The sequence below is a fragment of the Ursus maritimus genome, unplaced genomic scaffold (genome assembly GCF_017311325.1).
Source record: "Ursus maritimus isolate PB19 unplaced genomic scaffold, ASM1731132v1 scaffold_14, whole genome shotgun sequence".
Taxonomy (NCBI): Eukaryota; Metazoa; Chordata; class Mammalia; order Carnivora; family Ursidae; genus Ursus; species Ursus maritimus.
Window position 1 is genome coordinate 42,158,178 of NW_024423786.1, and position 21,280 is coordinate 42,179,457.

Sequence of the window (21,280 nt, forward strand, 5' to 3'; positions counted from 1 at the left end):
TGATTAAAAAAATAAAGCGTATGGGTCTATAATTTCATGAGTTGCATTTCCATGAGGTTCTTTAGGGGATATAAACCTATAGCTTCCAGCACATATGGGTTGAACTGTGTCCTCCCCCTACTCCCCACCAAATTCTTATGTTTAAGTCCTAATTCTCAGTACCTCTGAATGTGACCTTCTCTGTAAATATGGTTACTGCATATGTAAATTGAGCTCATATGGGTGAGGGCAGGCCTATAAACCAATATGACTGGTGTCCCTACAAAAAGAGGAAATTTGGACACAGACCCAGACACAGGGAGATTGCCATGTGAAGACGGGAGTTATACTATCATAAGTCAAGAACACCAAAGATTGCCCCAACCACTAGAAGTTAGGAGAGGCATGGAACAGGTACTCCCCCACAGCCTCAGAAGGAGTCAACCCTGCAGACACCCTGATCGTAGACTTCTGGCCTGGAGACCTGTTTAAGCCACCTAGGCTGTGGGACTTTGTTGTGGCAGCACGAGCATTAATACAGGGCACCAACCTCAGTGGACGTGTGGGGAATTCTCGTGCATCTCAGAGCCCCTCGTGAGGCTTCAGTGTCTACCCTGGCCTCACAGAAGATTGCATCTGACTGAAGCCACCCACAGGAGATTGGAAACGGACTTTTACTGAGATCTGCTCTGTGCCGGGCCCAGACATTTTTACCTCTCATAATCATCCTGTGAGGTTTCTGTTTCCCACTTAGACCAAGGAGGGCACCAGGGCTCAGAGAGGTCACACTCCAACATTCATAGCCCCAGTCATGTGGGGTCACTGCCTGAGGCAAGGGGTCACAGCTCCGAGGACGTGGGGTCACAGCCCCTGGCACAAGGGGTCACTACTCAGAGTACATGGGGTCACGGACCTGAGCATGAGGTGTCACAGCCCTGAGGATGTGAGTTCACAACCCTGGTCAAGCGGGGACATGGCCCCAAGCACTTGGGGTGATGACCCCAGGGACATGGGGTCCTCTGGCACATGGCACCCCAAATCAGGGGCGATAGTTTATTAACACTTACTTTTTGAGCATTGAATTCCAATAGATCCCTGTGTTAAGAAGTGAGGGGATCAAAAGATGCGAAGCCCAGGGGCGCCTGGGTGGCTCAGCCATTAGGCGTCTGCCTTCCGCTCCGGTCGTGATCCCAGGGTCCTGGGATCGAGCCCTGCATCGGGCTCCCTGCTCCTCTGGGAGCCTGCTTCTCCCTCTCACACTCTCCTTGCTTGTGTTCCCTCTCTCGCTGGCTGCCTCTCTCTCTGTCAAACAAATAAATAAAATCTTAAAAAAAAAAAAAAAAAGATGTGAAGCCCAGCAATACATAGTATTGTACATAATACTTTTCATTTAGCCCACCCAACGTATCAAAAATATTACCGTTTCAACATGGAGTCAGTATAAAAGTAGTAATAAGCTATTTCACATGATGTTTTACATACTAAGTCTTTGGAAGTCAGGTGTATTTTGCACTTACAGCCCATGTACGATTCAACCCGAACTAGCCGCGTTTCAAGTTCTCAAAAGCCGCACGGGGACAGCACTGCTTTCAAGGTGCCACACAGATGACCTGTGGACACACGAGCCCGCGGGCACTGCAAGGTTTAAGCTAGGGCCGGTGGCACCGCGGCGCCAGTGGGAGATGCAAACCTCAGCCCCGCGGAGAGAACAGGGAGTCGGAGCCGGAGCCCCTGTGCGGTGGGGTCCGACGGGACTTGTAGGCATTGGCCCTGCGGAGCATGACGGGAGTTGTAGTTCGCGCCCGCCTGCAGCGGCTCTGCGTATCATGGCGGGCTACGCCGCGCTACCGCACTCTTCCGCTGGGCCCCAGAAAGTTTCGCTTCTGCCCAGCGGTGGACCCACGAGCGCGTAAGTGCCGCGGGGGGCCGGCCGGACCTTGGGGGAGCCTGGGCCGCTGTCGGCCCGGGAGCTGAGAACTTCCGTCCGGGCGCGGCTTCTCACCTGTTGCCCTCACCGTCCCCGCCCATCGCGGGTCTCCCCCGGACCCCGCCCGAGCCCTTGCCCTTGCCCAGCGGGCCTGGGAGGCACCTCAGGCCGGGGCTGAAACTAATCCCGGAGCCCAGGCTGCCTCCGGTGGTCAGTTAGAAAAACAGACCCCCAAACACCAGTTCCAGGACCTCCGATGGCTGAGGGGCCGCCAAGGAGCCCACCATATGGGAGTCTCAGAATAAGCTTTGGATCCTTTAGGCACAGGAGTCCAGGTCCCGGAGTTTCTGCTTGCGTTGCCCGGAAGGCTGCTGACCTTAAAAAGTTAAGGTCCTGGCTTAGCTGGGCCGGGACAGCCCAGACCTCTTTTCGCCCTTCCACCCATAGGGGGACAGTTTGTTCATCCCGGGCCATCTTCAGGCCTTGGCCCATTCTCTTTACCTTGTGTCCAGGTGCAGGATCTCGAGACACCCCCCCAGTGCTTTTTCCTGAAACACCTGTAGGTTTGGGATTGTGGTGTGACTGCATGGGACTTGGGCTAGATAAGAGTCCATGCTATTCAGAACTTAGGGTGGGGGTTGTTGTAGGGGAAGCGCTGGATTTTATTTTATTTTTGTGTGAGGAAAGTGTGTGTGGTTGACACATTAACCACGTGGCTCCCTGTTAATGCACATGTGTCCTCTGATGCCCCTCATCATTCTTCACGGCTCCCATTGGCTGCCCCCTCCAGAAAAAAATTGAGCACTTATAGAAACTGCTTGTGTTGGCTGCAGCCTCTGCCCCTCAGCTTGTCTTACCACGGCAGTTTCCTTTCCCACAGAGAAATGGGTCAGGGGCTCTTTGAGGGCAGAGGATCAGGCTGTAATCTGCTCACTGCCCTCCTGCCCCTGCAAGCCCTGTGGTCTCTGTAGCAAGCTTTACTCTCCTGCCATCTGTCTAATGCGGCTTCCTCTGCGTGTTGGTGTCAGGAAAGAGCCGTCTGGCTGAGGTTTAATGTTTTCTGTGGCTCCCACCTTCCGAAGAGGGCCCATGTTGAGTGGACTCTACTCGACCCCCCCCCCTTTCTGTGACAGCCACTGTTCATCAATTACTGAATTCCCTGTCCAGTTGTGGGCCATCGTTGTGATCACCCTGGAAATCGGAGTTAACTATCTCAGTGAAGGGATGTGGCCTTCTCTGATTACAAGGATCTGAAATGGCTCTTGCTTTAGGAAACAGGTTTTCTGCTTCTAGTAAAAGTGTTCATCTTTGTGTAGTGCTTCATGTAGCTTTTAAATTGTGCTCACTATTTTATTAGGAAAATAAACATAATCACTGACAGAATTGTATGGTGAACATGTGCCCACCTGTTAGAATCTGCAAGTTGTATTCGACTTTATTTTTGTAGTTGCTTTAGAGTCGATCTTCTAGCTGCTCCTTGGATGGCCTTTGCTCCTTGTGGCTGGTTTGGGGGCAATAGCATGGATTCAGGAGGCATGCTTTTAGCCTGGTCCTTTTAGGGAACAATACCCCCCCCCCCGATGTTTGTGATGAGAGGAACCACCCCAAACAGACAAGATCAGAGCAGCTGGTGACATTGACCTGTATCAGTCACCGAGGCTGTGGGCTGTTGCCTCCAGAACACATAACAGGCACCCGAGAAATGGCAGTCTCTCTCTTCCCTTTAGGGGAGAAGTTTGGCTGATGGGTAACCTGTATTTTCTGGTGATTCCAAGGACGACTTCGGTGACTCAAGGCTGGAATGTCTTTAAACATGAGACTGAGGAAGCATATTGCCCAGCTGTGGTCTCGTGGTGAAAATCACTGATAGGAACTCAGAGTTTGGGGCCACATTCACTGGAGGAGCCCCGGAACGCACAGCAGGGCAGGTGCATTAACTGGGTACAAGGGTAACCAGCCAGGTGCCGCCCGTGAGCAGAGATGAGTGGAGTTTGGCCTCGTCAGCATCCGCTCACGTAGTGCGGAAGGTCACTGTGTTGCTCCAGAGATGAACAGTGTTTTCTGTTTGGGATCTCAGTGCCAGTTTTTTGGAGTTTTTGTTTGTTCGTTTTTGTTTTTCAAGCTTTTGATTGGTAGAGAGCCTCTGTTTGAACAGGTCAATGAATCAGTGGGGTGGATACTGAAATGTTTCCATGGGTCCGTATTTATCCTTCTGCTGCTTTTAGACTCACTGTTTGTCACCAGACTGCCCCACAACAGGAGCTTCAGCCTCAGAGCACATGGGCTAAAGGCTTTTACGAGATGAGGGTGGCGTGCTCCGTGGGGCCGGAGGTGTTTTCCCCTCTTGCACATGTTGGAGCCAGTCAACCTCATGGTTTTCGTGACCACCAATGTCTTCCCTGTTCACGAAGGCCTTTGTGGCATTTGAAACACACCAAGCACCTGTTTCTAGTTTGGCCAGATCCTGTTTGCAGGGATGAGGACGTGTGTATCAGCGTGGTTCTGAGGGGACTCTGTGGTCTGGTTCTGGGGCCCGCGGGCAGGTCTGGCTGACCACCTCAGGAGCCTGGGGTATGGCATCTTTGACCTGGGGCAAAAAACCGAGTTAGGGGAGCCTGTGGAATCCAAAAGAAAAACCTGAGGTGAAAAAGCATTCCAAACAAGCCATTAGTATGCCGGGGGTGGGGGGGTAGGCCAAGAGGAGCATCCTGTGGGAGGTCCAGGGAGGCTGGACAGCCGAACAAGAGGTGGTGGTTTCACAAGGAGCCAGAAGGCATTTCCTCGAGCTGAACCTGTAGCCCCATGGGCTGCTTCCAGGGTGCCTGGAGCCTTGGTCAAGAGCAGGGAGGGGGCACTTGGAAGCCTCCGCCAAAGTTAGCCCCTTGGAATGTGTGCTCCTTGCCTTCCCCGCCTCTTCCTTAAGGAAGATAAAGGATAACCTCCCCACATTGCACATGGGGGGAAACCAACAAAAAAACAGGGGGAAAAAACCCCACACAAGTTAGGAAAAGGTCAAATAACTTCCCCAGGATAGACAGATTTGCTTAAATTGCCTGAAAAGAGTTTGGTGAGCTAAATTTAGCATGCTCTCACCCAATCATGGCACGATCTTTATCGAATTACCCATTGCACGCTAGGGAATGGAAATTTCACATGACTAGTCTGATTCCAGAATCCGAATAGGGTCCAAATTGGCAAGCCTCAGCTACAGTTGGTAAAAGAAAGGAAAGTTTTCTTGCCCATTGCCAAACTCCAGCTTCAGAGCCATCCTGGGTCTTGCTCACCCTTCCTGTCTGCCAGCATAGCCCCACCCCCTGCCCTGTCTGTACCCGGATGCTGCTCTTGGCATCCAAGGAGCACAGCGGAGTTCAGACCCATCAGTACCTCCCCCACCCTGGGAGTGTTCCTGGTTTATGCTTCCAGATCCAAGTCCCAGGAATGCAGAAAGGGAAGGGAAGGGCCTTGGGAAGATTGGGTGAGTGGGAGAGGTGCCCGGAGTGGCCAGTGGTTATCTTTGTCCAGATAGGGTGAAGGAGGCTTCTGGGTAAGACTGCGTCCAGCCAGAGCTGTGGGGCACACTTTCTCCCGTAGACACACTTGCATCCCTCTAGTCCCTAAGTTACATTATTCCGTTTCTTCTTGGGATAATAATTCCATAGTATTTCCACAATAATGATGGTATAATGTCTGTAATCACAGTGTGATTTTTTAATGCGTTATTTTAGTCAACGTGAAAGTAATTTATGTCCAGTAAAGGAAAATTGAAATATCAGAGAAATCAGATTTTTTGAAAATTTACCCATGTTTCCTGCCATGGAAGGGTGATTAGCATTATTTACATGTTGGTACATTTCTATGCCTAAGATTTAGTTTGGCTTGTGGAGCAAGAGGCTCTGTGTTTGGTTTTGTCTGACTGATTCCTTCCTTCAGTAAGTAATTTATCGCGGGCTGTCCACGGGTCGGAACTGTGCTAGGTGCTGGGGAAATGTGAGTAGTGATGGAGCTTACAGACAGGTGGGAAGAACAGGTTAAACGAGAAATTACCATACTGGCGAATGGCCACAAACGTGGAAGGAAGGCAGTGGGGCTTAGAATTATGAGCAGAGTAGAATCTGGTGCCTTCTGTGCTCACCTCCTTTTCATCCAAGCCCTTCGCAGGCCTCAGGTGATTTCTTATCCGTCTGTAAGCTTAGTAGGGTATATGCTGTCTGTTCTCCTCTCTTGAAGGCCAGGGCCCACCCCTGGCTCAGGTCTGCCTCTCACTAGGGGTGCCCAGCAAATCCCTCTTGCCCGGCTGACAGTCTCTTAACACATACGGGTTATACGCAGTCTTCCTCAAGGCCGTGGTTAGTGGCTAAAGCATATTCTGTCAGAGATTCAGTTCGTAATTTGTCACTGGCTGGACTGACCCCCTTGATCCTCCGGTCAGGAGAGTTGCCCGAGCATATGGTTTTGGAGCTCTGCAGTTTTCTGCATCCGGGTGGGTTTGTGCTGTGTGGGCACAGGAAGACACAGGTGCTCCAGCCGAGTTCTCGAGTGTTCGAGCAACTGTCCCGGAGACTGCCCGGAGTTCCACACATGCACTCGCACCTCCTGGATAGTTTCTCTGGGCTTTCTGGTGGCAAGACCTCAGGTACGGATGTGTGGCTCCTTCCAGAGCAGCTGCCCTGACCCTGTCCTAAAAAAAGACAGTCAGCTTCCCCCAGAGGCAACACCTCCCATCCACAGGTGTCTCGACCCTGCCCTCGTGGGCTAGTGGGCTGGAACCAGAGCCAGTTCTGTGTGTGGTCCAGGGGCAGCGACCTAGAAGCCTGGAATTGTTGGTGGGAGGGCGAGGGCCACGAGAAGTTTCACGAAGGGATGGCAAAGGCTCAAGTCTCCACTCCCTTTTACAAAATATCGCAAGCAAGAAGGAGTGTGTGGGAAAGATGACCGAGGCACGCAGTTGGTCAACACTTTAATTAGGTCTGAGGGGTTGGGTCGCCTCCTGAGCCTCTGTTCACGTGTTCATGTCTGCCTCTGAGCTGGCCTCTGACAGACTCCTGAGCACTCTCCTTGGCACCCTCTGGAGGCTCTGCCGAGGGCAGCCTGCCCAGCGCCAACGCTCCGGGACTGAGCCAGCAGGACCGCCGGGCCTCAGCTGCAGGTACCAGCCAAGTGCCCCCCACCCCCGCAGAGGTAGCAACTAGATTAGATGCTGCTGGGTGTGTGGGACCAGGCCAAGGCAATGGACTCTTCCAGAGAGGCTTTCTGCCTTCTGCAGATCTGAACTGCCCTTGTTCACATTCTTTCTTGGTCGGGGTGGAATTCACCACTGGTATGTTTCCCCTTGTTTGGGATTGCGGGGAGGAGCCCAATGGCCCGGCGCCCTCTCCGGGTCCCTTCTCAGCTATTGGGGTAGGAGCCAGTAGAAAAAATTCTGAAGACAGGGCGAGGTTGTCTTCCACGCCCCAAACCTCCTCCTCCCCCTTCGGATCCTTCTTTCCTTACTGTGACCCGTCAGATGCTGTGCTGCGCCTGCCAAAGCCGGTTTCTGGGCAACATTATGAATCTGAGTCATTAGCACGGGCGTGTAAATAAGCTTACAGGAGTCAGTTGGTGTCTTTGTATCTTAATTTGGGACGAAACTGCTCTCTCTATTGTTAGGGCATCTGGGCAGGTATAGGAGGAATCTGGAGTTTGGGGAAGGTTCTTTACTTCTAGAATAATACCGAAGCTATGACTAGGAACTCGGGCAATAGTCCCAGGTAATAATAATTTTTAAGAATGCATTTAGCCCCTGTTGCACTCTATCAGAATATCGGATGCTTTTAGACATGCTGGATAAGCTAAAACGTAATTCCGAGTCCGAGTCGTTGGCAAGAGAATCCAGTGTTCCCCCAAGTTTTAGGAAATGAATTTCTCTGGTATTTGAAAGAGCTTGCCAGAGATGAGCGATGGAGGTTTTTACAGGTCCTGCAGCAAGGACCCTGGGTTCATGGAGGCGATCTGCGCCTTGGGGGTCTTGGGAGGCATGGGAGTCCTGGAGTCACTCCCCTGGTGCTGAAGCAGCTGTGCGTGGCCAAGGCCGTGTGGATAGAAGCTCTAAGTGTCTCCTGAGTTACGAGAGCCTTCTGCTAATGGGTTGTCAGGATCGGGCTGCTTCACGTAATCTCTGTGATACAATAGGAAATAGATATTTGGTGTTTGTCTCGGTTCCCGCCACAGAGCTTCTGGAACCCTAGGAATTTCCTGAGTAATGGGACTGTCTTTTGTTATTCACGACAAGCCTCTTCTAACCACACCTGAGGTTATGCTAATATGGTGACTGGGTGGGCCCCTGGATCGCTTTGGGATGGGGCTCATTGCCAGAGGAACCAACCACGTGAATAGAGGTTTGGCCCTTTCAGCCCCACCCCAGACCTCTGGGAGCAGAGAGGGGCTGAAGATGGGAGTTGATCTCCAGTGGCCAGTGTTTAATTAGCCGTGCCTCTGCAATGAAACCTTCCGTTAAAAAGTCCTAAATGGGGACGCCTGGGTGGCACAGTCGTTAAGCATCTGCCTTCGGCTCAGGGCGTGATCCCGGCGTTCTGGGATCGAGCCCCACATCAGGCTCCTCCACTGGGAGCCTGCTTCTTCCTCTCCCACTTCCCCTGCTTGTCTCTCTCTCACTGGCTGTCTCTCTCACTGGCTGTCTCTGTGTCAAATAAATAAAATATTAAAAAAAAACAGTCCTAAATGATGGGGTTCTGAGAATTTCTGGGTCAGTGAACAGCTGAAGGGCTGAAGGTAGGGGAACCCTGAGGGCATGGAAGCCCCACACCCCTCAAACCAACCTCCCCCCGCCCCAGCCCGCATCTCTTCCCCTTGTCCGGTCCCAAATTGTATCCTGTAAAATAAACGGGTCGTAGTGATGAGGACATGGAATACACGTGAGGTTCAGTGGGGGGGAGTCCGGAGCCGACGACCAAGAAAGAATTCTTGAGGCGTCTTTGGTGCAAAATTGGTGGTTTATTGAAGCACAGGGACAGGACCCGTGGGCAGAAAGAGCTGCTGCACCGGTGTTGTGAGGGGTGGCTGATTATATACCATGGGGTTGGGGGAGGTAAGGAAAAAGGGAGGTTGAGGAAATACTTTCATATGTTAAGGAAGACTCCTAAGATACCAGAGGCCTTGCCATTGTCAAGTTAAAGTTGTTTACCCCTCTAGTAAGGCATTAACATGAAGGTAGTTGGGCACTTCCTGGAGGCTGCAGATTATAAGGACATTTAATTGTATCTACATTCCCTTCCGGAAGGTAGGTTATTGGTAGAAATGCTTCGTTCTTGTAAACTGCTAAAGACATTTGTCTTTTTTTTTTTTTATATTTATTTATTCAACAGAGATAGAGACAGCCAGCGAGAGAGGGAACACAAGCAGGGGGAGTGGGAGAGGAAGAAGCAGGCTCACAGCGCAGGAGCCTGACGTGGGGCTCGATCCCACAACGCCGGGATCACGCCCTGAGCCGAAGGCAGACGCTTAACCGCTGTGCCACCCAGGCGCCCCTGCTAAAGACATTTGTAAAACTGAGGGAGACTTAAGTCTTGCAGGATTGTGGTATCTATAGGTTAACTATTTCTTTTTTTTTTTTTTTTTTTTTTTAAAGGTTTTATTTATTTATTCAACAGAGATAGAGGCAGCCAGTGAGAGAGGGAACACAAGCAGGGGGAGTGGGAGAGGAAGAAGCAGGCTCATAGCGGAGGAGCCTGATGTGGGGCTTGATCCCATAAGGCCGGGATCACGCCCTGAGCCAAAGGCAGACGCTTAACCGCTGTGCCACCCAGGCCCCCCTAGGTTAACTATTTCTTTGTCCTTTAGGGCAGCCAGGAGTGCCTGAGGAATGTCACCTACATCCATGGATTGCGGGGTGTCAGTTTCTGCTTTGTCCTCAGCTTGCCTTCTGTTCCCTCATCAGTAGTAGTGTTTTTCCAAGTTCTGTGAGCTGTTCTAGCAAATTATCAAACCCGAGGAAGGGCTCATGGGGACCCCGAGTCTATTTATTTTATTTTTAAGATTTATTTATTTATTTGACAGAGAGAGACAGCCAGGGAGAGAGGGAACACAGGCAGGGGGAGTGGGAGGGGAAGAAGCAGGCTCCCAGCAGAGCAGGGAGCCCAACGTGGGACTCGATCCCAGGACCCCGGGATCATGCCCTGAGCCGAAGGCAGATGCTTAACGACTGAGCCACTCAGGTGCCCCGATGGGGAGCCCCAGTATATAGCCGGTTGGTCAGAACTACAGGGAGCAGCAGCCTGGGGCTTGTGACCAGCATCTGAAGCCAGGGACGTCTTGTGGGCAGAGCCTTTGACTGGTGGGGTCTGCACGAAGTCCAGGGAGTCAGTGTCAGGATTGAATTGAATTAAAGAACACCCAGCTGGAGTCAGAACTGGTTGTCGGTGTGGGGAAAAGCCATACTGTTGGTGTCAGGAGTGTTGTGAATAAAAACTCTCTCATCCCTCAACCAAAGGGCAAGTTTATCTGGAGACACAAGAAAGTTGACCACAGAGTGACGAGAGAGACGGTGCCTCGTTCTGTGCCTTCCAGGGATTCATAATGACCTCAGACCAGGGAAGAGGGGGGCAAAGCGCTAAGAGCCACCCTTCCCGTGTCCAGGAAAGTAGCATCCTGATGGTGACCATGATCTTCAAAGGAAACTCCAGTCCAACTTCGTGAAACCCTGCGAGGTGGGACCCGTGTCCGCGGTGGGGAAGCCCACCCGGGCCCACCAGCCCCAGCAGCTAGTTTCCTGGGGCGCGTTACCTGGGTGGTGACTCAGGCATTTTGGAAAACCAGCTTACGTCATCAGTAGCTGGGCCCAGCTCACCCCGTGACCTGGGAACTTGGCATCAGCGGAGCGCGCTCCGAGGGTCAGGCAGAGGAGGCCTCCCGCGTGTGTGCGGGCACTGGGCAGCTTCCCCAGAGGGCCAGCAAGTCTTGAGCCCGCTTCTGCCTGTTGAGGCCCGTCATGCCAGGATGCCACTTTGGTCTGCAGACCTTGTTCTCTTCCTGGCCAGGCCTCAGAGAAGAGGGCCTGGCCAGAGCCTGGGTGAGGCCACTCGGCGTGTTGCTGGAGTCGCGGCCTGCCCTCTTCGACGGGTGTGGGTTTCACCCTAGTTTGAAGCATGCACACGCACCCGGGGGGCTGCTTTTGAGGACCTGGGGAGTATGGGTCGTCTTCCTCTGAGTTTATTTCTCCCAGAAACGACAAGGCCCTCCGCTGACCACAGTCAGATGAGAGAACGAGGGGAGAGAAGCAGCCTGTGTGCTCCCCTGAACCCCCCCCCCCCATCCTGGTGCCCTTTCCTCTTTGGGTCTCTTCAGAGACTTCATCCTTACTTTGCAGGCCGGGCACAGCTCGGTTACCACCCTCTCCCTCCCCCAGGCAGCATTAATTTTCCCTTCCTTAGGTCCCATGGCATCTTTCCGAATTCATCACAGTGCGGCCTGTCTTGTTGAGGCCCCATTCACGATCTGTGAGTTCTGGCAAATACATGTTTGTCAAACACATACCGTCCCATAACCACCACCATAAGCAAAACACAGAACAGAACCGCCTCTCCCAGTTTCTGGAGACTCTGAGAGTCAAGCCCTCCCTGCACACCCAGGCCCTGGCAACCACCCAGGGGATCTCTCCCCCGCATTTCGCCTTTGCAAGAATAGCCTGCAAAGGGAATCATCAAGTACGTAACCTTTCAGGCTGGCTGTTTTCACTCTGCAGAAAGCATTTGTTGTATGTATCTGTGGCTCAGCCCTTTTCATGGCTGAGTACCCATCACTTTTTGTTCATATCTCTGTATGGACCTCTCCTGCCGTTGTCCAGATATCTGGATATTTTTCTGTCTTTCTCCTTGGAGCACAGCTCAGCACCTCCAGGGCTGGATGGTGCCGTGTGTGCCTCTGTGTCCCCTCCCTGCCCAGAGTAGGCACTTTGGACAGAGCGTGGAGCTGGGGCAACTGTGCGTTGACAGTGAGGACCCTCGACTTTCTCTACCTCTCTGGGAGGGACAGAGTGTCCTTCTGGGCAACAGAGCCCCTGCAGAGATGTCTCTGTAGGGCCCTGGCTGGTCCCTGCTTAGGCGCTGTGCTCCTCAGGTGACCTGGAGAAACTCCCAGGGATGGGCAGGCTGGCTTCTTGAAAACCACTCCCACCCTCAGTTTGCTGTCTGTGATGGGCGGGGTGCTATCACTTGTGAGGGGGCTTTGGAGGGCACTCGGTGGATCCCCTGTGTCTCTTGGGCTCCGTGTCAGGAATTGCTGAGAGTGTGGTATTCGTGTGTGCCTGTCTTGCTCCCCCTAGGCCCGAGAAGCCCTCTTTGGGCCTTGTTTGCCTGGAGTCACTGCTGTGCTGGTTTTGTTGGTTAAAAATAGGCCTTGGCATATCCGGCCCCAGCGGCCCTTCTTGCTTTCAGGCCTACGCTGGAATGCTTATGTAAATATTTGGAGGAACTTGAAACCTGGGACCATTTCTACCCCAGAGCCTTCTCTCCTGAACTCTTGGAGAGAGAAGGGTAATATGGCGGCGAGAAAGTGAGGACCAGCGCATGTTAGAAACACTCAGGGTGGCGGCACATTATTTGGGAGACGCTAGAGGGGCGGTTCCTAGAAGCCCGTGGAAGTGGTTGGTCATTTGCAGTAGTGACGGTAGCTCAGCTATAAATCCGCAGAGTTTGAATCAGACTGACCAGGGTTCAAACCACAGTTCTACTCCTTACTGGCCTATGGCCTTAGACAAGTCACAGGAACTTCTCGAACACCAGGCTGTCCTTTGCACGTTATCTACTGCACTAGGGGGATTGCGAGATTAAAATGATCACGTGTGTCAAGCACCTAACAGGGCCCAGCACCTGGCACACAGTAGTCCCTCCTTTAGTGGTGGCTGCCCCTATGGCCACCTTAGCCTTGCTACCGGCTTTTGCCAGCAAGCATTGCACAACCTTGCATCGGACAGCTGAGGAAAGAATTGGAGCTTCTAAAGGAGGGACAGGAGAGTGTCCCAGTGCGTATCCAGACTTCTCCCCAGTGCCACTCATGTCTCCTCACCTCCGTTGGTCTTTAGCCAGTACTGTGTCCTTAGATCACTTCAGCAGCTGCCCGAACAGGGCCGGTAACTCAGGACTCACCAGCTGCAAGAGGACTGTAACCAAGCTTAAAATAGAGACGTGTCCTTTGACCGGACCGAGGGCTGCGCAGGCCCCCAGTGCGGGCCAGGCGGTGTCTGCACAGCCAGGCCGAGCTGGATTCTGGGCAGCTGGAGCTGCCGAGCCCCCACGAGGGAGCTGCTTCCCCCACCAGGCAAGGCCGGCTTTCCTTGATCCCGAAGCCCCAAGGGTCCTCAGCCTCCCGCCTCCCCCACCGCCCTGCCAGAGGTTACTGACCGTCCCTCAGAGGAAGCAAGCCTGGGGAGGACATGGGGCCGGGTGGGGGGAGACAGGGGTCCGGTGGTGGGCAGCTCTGTTGGCTCAGCAGGCCCTCTGAGTGTGGGTTGGCCTGGTTCAGGCCTTGGTGTACGGGGGGTGAGGGGAGCCCCCAGGAGGCATTTCTAAAGGTGGAAGAAGAGTGAGGCTGTCCTGCCTAAGAGGGTGGAAGAGGAGAGAAGCTCAGAAGGAACGAGTCATGCTGCCTTTTAAGCCCCAACCCAGGTCCTTGTGTCTGAATATAAGCAGGTCGGAAGCTAGCCAGGGGATGCCCACCGAGCAAGGCACCCACAGAAAGGTCAAGCCCTGCCCGTTGAGGGAGGACACCGAGATGGGGTGACTTTGTGCCCGGAGCACGCTCCTGTCCTGCTGTCTTCACATTGTGTCTGTGACTGCTTCCCCCATGGCCTCCTTCTCCCCTCGTACAGGTGCCACCATGGGGTCTGACCTCTGCTGATCGGACCCGGGCAGGAGGCGCACAGCCGAGAGAGGCGGCCTGCAGCCAGTCGAGATGGCTTCCCCCATGGCAGAGAGCCAGCTCCAGAGAATCATCCGCGATTTGCAAGGTGCGGCGGTTTGGGGGGTGGGGAGGCATGTGGGGCTCGGTTGTGGGGGAGCTGGGGCTGTGCTCCTGCTGTCATCCTGTCATCCTCGTCACGCGGAGGGGAGTAATGGGAGCCCTCGGGACACATCCTGCGGGAGTGCCCACCCCGGGTCAGGCTGGGAGAGCTGGGCTGGCCCTCCTCTCAGAGCACTGTGAAGCCAGTTTGTCAACAAAATCCAGTACCCTTTTCTGGGTCTGGTTCTGCTTTCAGTGTGTGTGTATGTGTGTGTTTTCAAGCCACCTGTTCGGTCTTCGGCTGAATCACGAGCCTTCGGGCCGCGGTGGAGTTGGCTCATTTGGGAAGGCGTGTTCTCCCTCCCTTGGAGCGGGATGACCAGGCACCCGTCTTTCTTGTTTTGCTGTCCTCCCTAGTCCTGGCAGACGGACAGCCTATCTCCTGTGACGCACTGTAATTCTGGGCTCGCTGCCTCCTGGACTTCCCTGAGCTCAGCAAACCCACCGAGACTCGTAGCTCTCATCGCCCTGGAGAAGGGCAGGCCAGGGGAGGGGCACAGGGAGTGCAGTAGCCTCAGGAGGAGAGCCCAGGGCCCGACCTCACCCTTCTGGGTGATGTCCCAGGGGTCAGAATTCTGGCATGTTCCCCCACCCCCCAGATACCCGGGGCGGGTCTGCAGGCCTCTGTGGAGCTCCAGCACGTTGGCTACCGCACGGTCTGAAGCTGACCGCTTCCTGCGTGTTGCAGGGATGACAGCAATACCCTCCCGACGGGCTTAAGGTCCAGGCTCCTACCTGCTCAAGCACAGTGATGGCCAACTGCAGTCTGTCACACCCAGGGCCACCGGGCAAGTGGCGGCCACCGTAGGCTTCTCATTCTGCAGGTCAAAAGGCGCTGAGATAAAAATTGCTCCCAGGCTTATCTCCCCATTTAGATAGCATTTGGGGCCTTGAATAGCTAATCATCACCTGGCATTTCACATGTACCAGACACTGTCCTACATGTGCCTTATGGATAATGACTCATGGAGTCCTCGCATTTGGTCTGTGAGGTAGAAACCATTACCCCAATTCTGCAGGTGCAGAAACAGGCACAGAGAAGTTCAGTGACTTGCCCAAGGCCACACATCCAGTTGGGCGGAGCCTGGGTTTGCACACCCACCAGGTGCCAGAGTCTACATTCTTAACCACACCAGCTTACTTGTGGCTAAAATATTAGCTGGGTTTTTTTCTTAAGCCTACACACACACACACACACACACACACACAGAGAAGCAGAGAAAGTAAAATGACAATCTCTGCAAATCTGAGTTCACCACTGGCCTTGAGAAGTCTCTCCACAAAGTAGGCCTTCTTTTCTGCGTGCCAGTCTCTGGTTCTCCAGGATGACTTTGGGACCCAGAGGTCTTTACTGGGAGGAGAGAGAGAGGAAGAGAGGACCCCCCCACCCCTTAGCACTCCTGATCCAGGGAGGAAGGCAGGCGTTGGCATTTGTCCAGGTAACCTTTGCCACCCCACATCCTGGCTGGTCTGGTCGTCCCTGACATCCCAAGGCCGTCTCAGTGTCCTGCACGCAGCCCACTGAGTGCTTTGAGACACCACTCTCTCAAGACCCTTCCCTTGCATGTGTTGGGAACTGGCTTCACGAGCACACGAGAACTCTGCAGCGTGGAGCGTGGGAGTGGTGCATCCCTAACTGAGGTGTCCTTGGGCACTGCTTAGCCTTCACGCCACTGCAGGGCAGCCCGCTCTTCCTCCTGGTGACAGCAGTGTCACGGGCCTTGGGGTCAGCTCCTGGCTCTGCCTTTTGACCCTGGAAGGTGTTGGACAAGTCCCGTCATCTTCCCAAGGTCCCAGCTTCCCTCACGTGCTAGGTCAGCTTGACGACAACACCCGCTGCTCGAGATTGTTGGCAGACACAGATGTGTAATTCACAGAAAACTGAGATTATTCATAAGTGATGAATTTGGATTAGCAGAGATTAGAGCTGAAAACTTCATATTTCATACGCAAGGCTCCTTCTTTCAAAATTTCAGGAGTTCCCAGATCATGCTGTGAGCGTTAACTCCACCTGAGGGTGGGGGAGAAAGGCTGTGCGTCTTCCCCGGTCCCTGGCCGGGTCCCTCCCCGCCTCCCCCCGGCTCTGGATGCCAGCCGCAGCAACCACTTCTAGAGGGTGCCGCTGGACAGCAGTCACTTGGTATAAGAATCAGTCCCAAGAGCCTGTCTTCGCCATTTGCTGACCTCTGCCCGAGAGGTCAGCGTCGATTAAATTTGAGCAGCTTAGGCTCAGCTTCAGAGCTGGGCAAGTCTGCTTTCCAGCTATGGTTCTAGAGAGCCAGGGGCTGGGGGCTCCTCCTTACGAGCCGTCACAGAGCAAGATGGTTTTGTGCAGCGTGCCCCAACCATCTCAGCCGGGGGCACTCTTCCCAGTATCTACACACCGATCCCAGCTTCTCGCTGTCCCTCTGTGCCACAGCAGAGGCTGCGAGCGAGAGTACACGTGGTTTTCCCTCTTCTCTGCCCAGGGAAGCCAGTTGTCTTAGAAGTGGAAAGGCGGGCTCTGGAGTCAGAAAGCCCTGGAGAAACCAGGCTTCTGATTCCAGCTCTGCCGTTTGCAGCCCAGGGTCTTTGGCCAAGTGCTCTGACCTCTCCCAGAGTTCCTTATCTGCCAAACGGGGATGATGATACCAACCTTCGTCATTCTCCACTTGTACTCTCCCCCTCCCCCCCATTTTAACAGCTCTGCAGTTGGGAGCATCTTAAAACCAGTTGTGTGTTGAATTTGCGTAAATAAAGCCATGCCCGCCTCGCAGTGCCGTATTAAATGAGAAGGACATGCACAGGCCTGGCCCCCGGTGGGCACTTAGCTCACAGAAGCAGGTGTCATCGTTGACATTCTTGGGATTGTTCTCATTACTCTTATTTGCACATTCTGGGTCTTCCTGAAGCCGGAACTTAGCCTGCACTGAGCAGTAGGGTTATAGTGAAGGACAACCAGACACAAGGCCAGAAGGAAGGCTAAGGCTGTCTGGAAGTCAGTAAGAGGGGCCTGCCGAGTGACTCATGCACAGAGCAGACCTTCGTTGGCCAAATAACTGCACGCGTATTACCAGGCCCACTTACGTGGTGGGCCTACAGGGAGGACCAAGAAATGAGCCCCGTTAGGGAGCAGCGGTATTGTACCTGTGGGCTCTCGGGACACCTGAGCACCTTCAGACTCAGCACTCCCTCCTTCTAGGGTCACATCCCACTTTCTGCTTCCCCGGTGCTCTGCCGTCACTGGCCGCTTACTCCTCCTGCTTCCCGTGTCATTCTGCTTCTCTCTCTGAGGCCAGTTACGTGTTCCTGTTTGTTGTCTTAAAGATGCTGTGACCGAGCTAAGCAAAGAATTTAAGGACGCAGGGGAGCCCATTACGGACGACAGCACCAGCCTGCATAAGTTTTCTTACAAACTTGAGTATCTCCTCCAAGTAAGTGACTCCTGTACTGCACTGATCTCTGCTCTGTTCTCTCGGTTCCCTCTCGGGTGACTCATCAGCATTCAGGATGTGGTTCAGACAGCTCGGGGAAGCTACGAAGCCCTCCTGGTTAGACTGAAGGTCGGAGCAGTCCCCGGTCGCTTGGAGCTTGAGCCTCCGAGCGCGAGCCTCTGGAGAATCGGAATGTTGCCCCTTAGGATGGTTGTGGGCATCAAGAACGTTCTTTAGAGATTTAGGTCATCTTGAGGCAAGTCACAAGGCCATTGGCTAGCAGGGATCTTAACTCTGGGGCAGTCGCATACCCCTTTGAGAGTCTGGTGAAAGCCGTGGGATCTCTCCCCAAACAGACATGCCTGTATGGGTACACACCCAGTCACTCGCTCTCTGGAAGTGTGTGGACCCTCTGAAGATGCTCCAGAAGCTCCCATCTTAGAGCCTTGCTGCTCAGAGTGGTGGGGTCCACAGACCAGCAGCCTCAGCATCACCTGGGAGCGGGTGAGAAATGTCTTCTCCGTGCCCACCCTGACCTGCTGAATCAGGGCCTCTGAGGTCAGCCCAGGAAGTTTTGTCTGAACGTGCTCACAGTGTCATGCTGATGTCTGCTTGCTTGGAGAAGCACGGATCTAGAGAGTTCTGCAGATGCAGAAAAATACAGGCAATCACTGGAGGCGGGAAGGAAATGGACCAAAATGTCAACAGAAGTTATCTTAGGGAGGGAATGTTAGGCATTATATATATATATATATATATATTTTTTTTTAGTTTTATCAGGATTTTCTGACAATCTATGTATCTTAACTTCCCTAACCAGAAAAAAAACACTATAAAATGTGACGTTATAGAAAGACGCACCTTTATCCTTTTGACCACGGACGTGTGCCACGTCACATCCCAGCAAGGCCCGTCTAGAGAACGAGCGCCTGCTGGAGGCGACGCCCCGACGTGTTGAGACTCTCACCTTTCCGTCCTTTTTCAGCTGCTTCTGTTTTACGCTGGGACACGATTTATGGACCTTTCTCGCTTTCAGTCAGCCCGTTTTGGTTTTGGATTTGAAACGACTCATAGCCAGCATTAATGTGATTTATTACGTCTGTATTAAAACCGTGTTGAGACTTGAGAGTAGCCAGGGTAAGATGTCCTGAACTCATTTCCCTAAGTTGAGACAAAGCCGAAAGTCTTCATGTTGCCTTCAAGGCTTTTCTCTTGTACGTCCTCATCCTGTGTGAACAGCCCCTTTGGTGGTCTGCCACCCAGCTCTATGCACAGAGCGGGGAGCTTTCTGGGGGAGCTGTTCCTCCTGAATCCCACTAGCTGTGTGACCCTAGCCAGCTGCCTAACCTTTCCCGGCCTCGGTCTCCTCATCTGTAAACTGGGGGTTGAAACACCCTCCCTCCTTTGCCATTCAGTAAAAATGGCGCTCGTAAAGGGCCTGGTCTGGGACAGGTGAGTAAGAAGCCGTTGCTGTTATCGATCATTGAAATGGTGGGGTGATCAGCCACGGGCCTGACCCTCCTCTGTCTCCGCAGTTTGATCAGAAGGAGAAGGCTACCCTGCTGGGCAACAGGAAGGACTACTGGGATTACTTCTGCGCCTGCCTGGCCAAGGTGAAAGGAGCCAATGACGGGATCCGATTCGTCAAGTCCATTCCGGAGGTGAGCAGAGCAGCCAAGGTCCTCGCATCTTCGTCTCGCTGCCTTAAGCAGCCCTTGCCCAGATCTGTGGTGCAGATAGCTCCGTGAGGAGGTGGGGGTGGCCGGCTGGTGAAGAAGTAAGAAAATGCGGGCGCACGCAGTGCCCAGGGCTCGCTCAGGGAAGCCGCCAAGCAGGGGATGGCTCGGTCCTGCCTCTGTTCAGCAGACCGCAAGCGTGCGCTCTCGGAGCGGGCTGCTCACACTGAGGCTGTCTGCGGGGCCCACGGGCGTACAGCACGGGACGCGGCCGCCTTTTCAAAAGAATTCGTTCCTTAGATGAAATTCTGAGAGTTTACTAGGTGCTTTCCCTATAATTTGTTCAGGAAACTTGCACTTGTAATGAAGAGAGTGATGTGAGACCTCAAGGGACATTTCTTAAAATGCTGGTTATGCTCAGCTCGTTCCCACATGGAGTTCTGAGCCCCTTGAGCAGACAGCCAGCGCTTTGCTGTTTTAGAAAACCCTAGAACAACACATTCTCCCCCCTCTCCTTTCTCTTTTGCTCTTTCTTCTCCCTGCCTCTCTCTGTCCATCCTTCCGTCTCTCTCTCCCTCCTTTCCTCTCTCCTATCTCTCTCCTGCCCCGTCTCCTCTCTCTCCCTCACTCTCTCTCTCTCTCCTTCTTTCTCTCTCTTTCCCTCTCTCCTCTCTCTTTCTCTCTCTCCCCTTCCCTCGCTCCCCCCCTCCCCCGGCCCGTTCAGCCTAGTTGCTCTGGGAGTGAGAAACTATGCACACTCAGGAGTGAGTAAACCCCTAGATCTTGGGCGGGAGGCCTAAAGGGTTTCTACATTTCGTCTCTCTTTTCAGCGTCTTGTCAGTATGTTTGGAGTCACTTTAAAGCCGGCCGCCGTGCTCCTTGGCCGGCCTCCCACGAAGGCCACAGAGTCAGGTGCGCTGAGATCTCCTCCCGCTCCCTGCCAGCTGGAGCCAGATAGGTTTCTTCTTCTAGAGAATGATGGCGTTAGGTACGCTGACAGTGAGGGCCAAGCATTTTCCATGACATCTGAGAAAATGAGGAAAGACGTTGGAAAAGAGTTTGTTCCTTGGATTTCTTTCACGTCCGTGCAGCGTCACAGTGTTGTGAGAACTTGCCTGGCGCGACCATTGGGTCCCTGACATAGAGTGTCACACACCTGGAGAGGGGTCTCATCTCCTCTCCAGAAGTCTGGAAGAAGTTCTTAGTGTCACTGTCCTGTCCTCCACTCCTCAGAGCAACAAAGGCCTTTGACTTTACGGCTTCAGACAGCTGAAGTCTGGAAATAAGTTTAGCTTCGTCCCCATGGCCCAGGGTTACAAAGTGCGTAAATCTCCTTTCCGCATAAGGCACAGACCTTTAGACAATGCAAGGCCAGGGAAACTGACCCCTCGAAGCAAAGAGCACTCCCTGCTTGCACAGACAGTGCTGGTGTCTGGTGGCTGCATGGGCTCTGCCTCCCACGGGCTCCCCTTGCCTCATCCCTGTGGAAGGCTCTGCTCTCCGGGGCACTCTTGGGTGGAATGACTTGGAAGGGCCCTGGGCCACAGGGCTGCTGGGTATTCCGGTTAACTGTCGTCATCAAGTGTTGTCCAGGCCAGAAGGTAAAAGTTAATGGATAAGAAGCCTTGCTGGGCCCCTCAGGCCCTCATGGGGCGGGAGGCAGCCTTTTGGGCTAAAACAGACTAAGGCTATAATCAGCCACTTACAGAGGTTCACAGTAAGCTCAGCCTGAGCTGTGCATTTTTCCCCCGAGATGGACAGGGTCCGAACCAGGGTGCAGCGTGGCGTCAGGCTGGTGGCACAGTGATCTGGCTGAAAGCAGAGTCCACTCTCTGCAACCTGCAGGCCTCCCCTTCACTGCTATCGGGTAGCTTCTTGGTATAGTGCAGATGAGTTTGGGCCAGATGCCAAAAATTTAAGGAATTAGGTCATGACCCTGGACCCGTGATCTCAGAACATCAAAAATAAAAAAGCTGGGCAGTATTTTCACTTGCGGTACGAAGACACTGTGGATCCCCTCCCCCAGAGGGCGTTTCAAGATACCTCTTAAAATAAAGAGCTCCGTTTATATGTACATATGTCACATCAGTTTGGTTAATAGGGCTGATTAAAGACACAGCCTCAAATGTTTGCCGTAGAAAAAGTCTTCATGTTCTAAAGGCTGTTACAGTGGCCATTTTGCTAATAAGGACAAGGCCATCCCTTGGGAGCTCACGGACATGGGCTGTCGTGGG

At 53.4% G+C, this 21,280-nt stretch overlaps 1 protein-coding gene across 1 annotated transcript in view; it reads left to right on the forward strand.

Annotated features, from left to right (window-relative positions):
• The first annotated feature begins 145 nt into the window (after positions 1–145).
• FYCO1 (FYVE and coiled-coil domain autophagy adaptor 1) overlaps positions 146–21,280 on the forward strand; it is a 79,267-nt gene continuing 58,132 nt past the window's right edge. The window contains exons 1-4 of the mRNA XM_040628930.1: positions 146–1,888; positions 13,767–13,904; positions 17,264–17,370; positions 18,906–19,031. Of these exons, the coding sequence (XP_040484864.1) occupies positions 13,850–13,904; positions 17,264–17,370; positions 18,906–19,031 (288 nt within the window). The 5' untranslated portion in view covers positions 146–1,888; positions 13,767–13,849. The remainder of the gene's footprint in view (positions 1,889–13,766; positions 13,905–17,263; positions 17,371–18,905; positions 19,032–21,280) is intronic.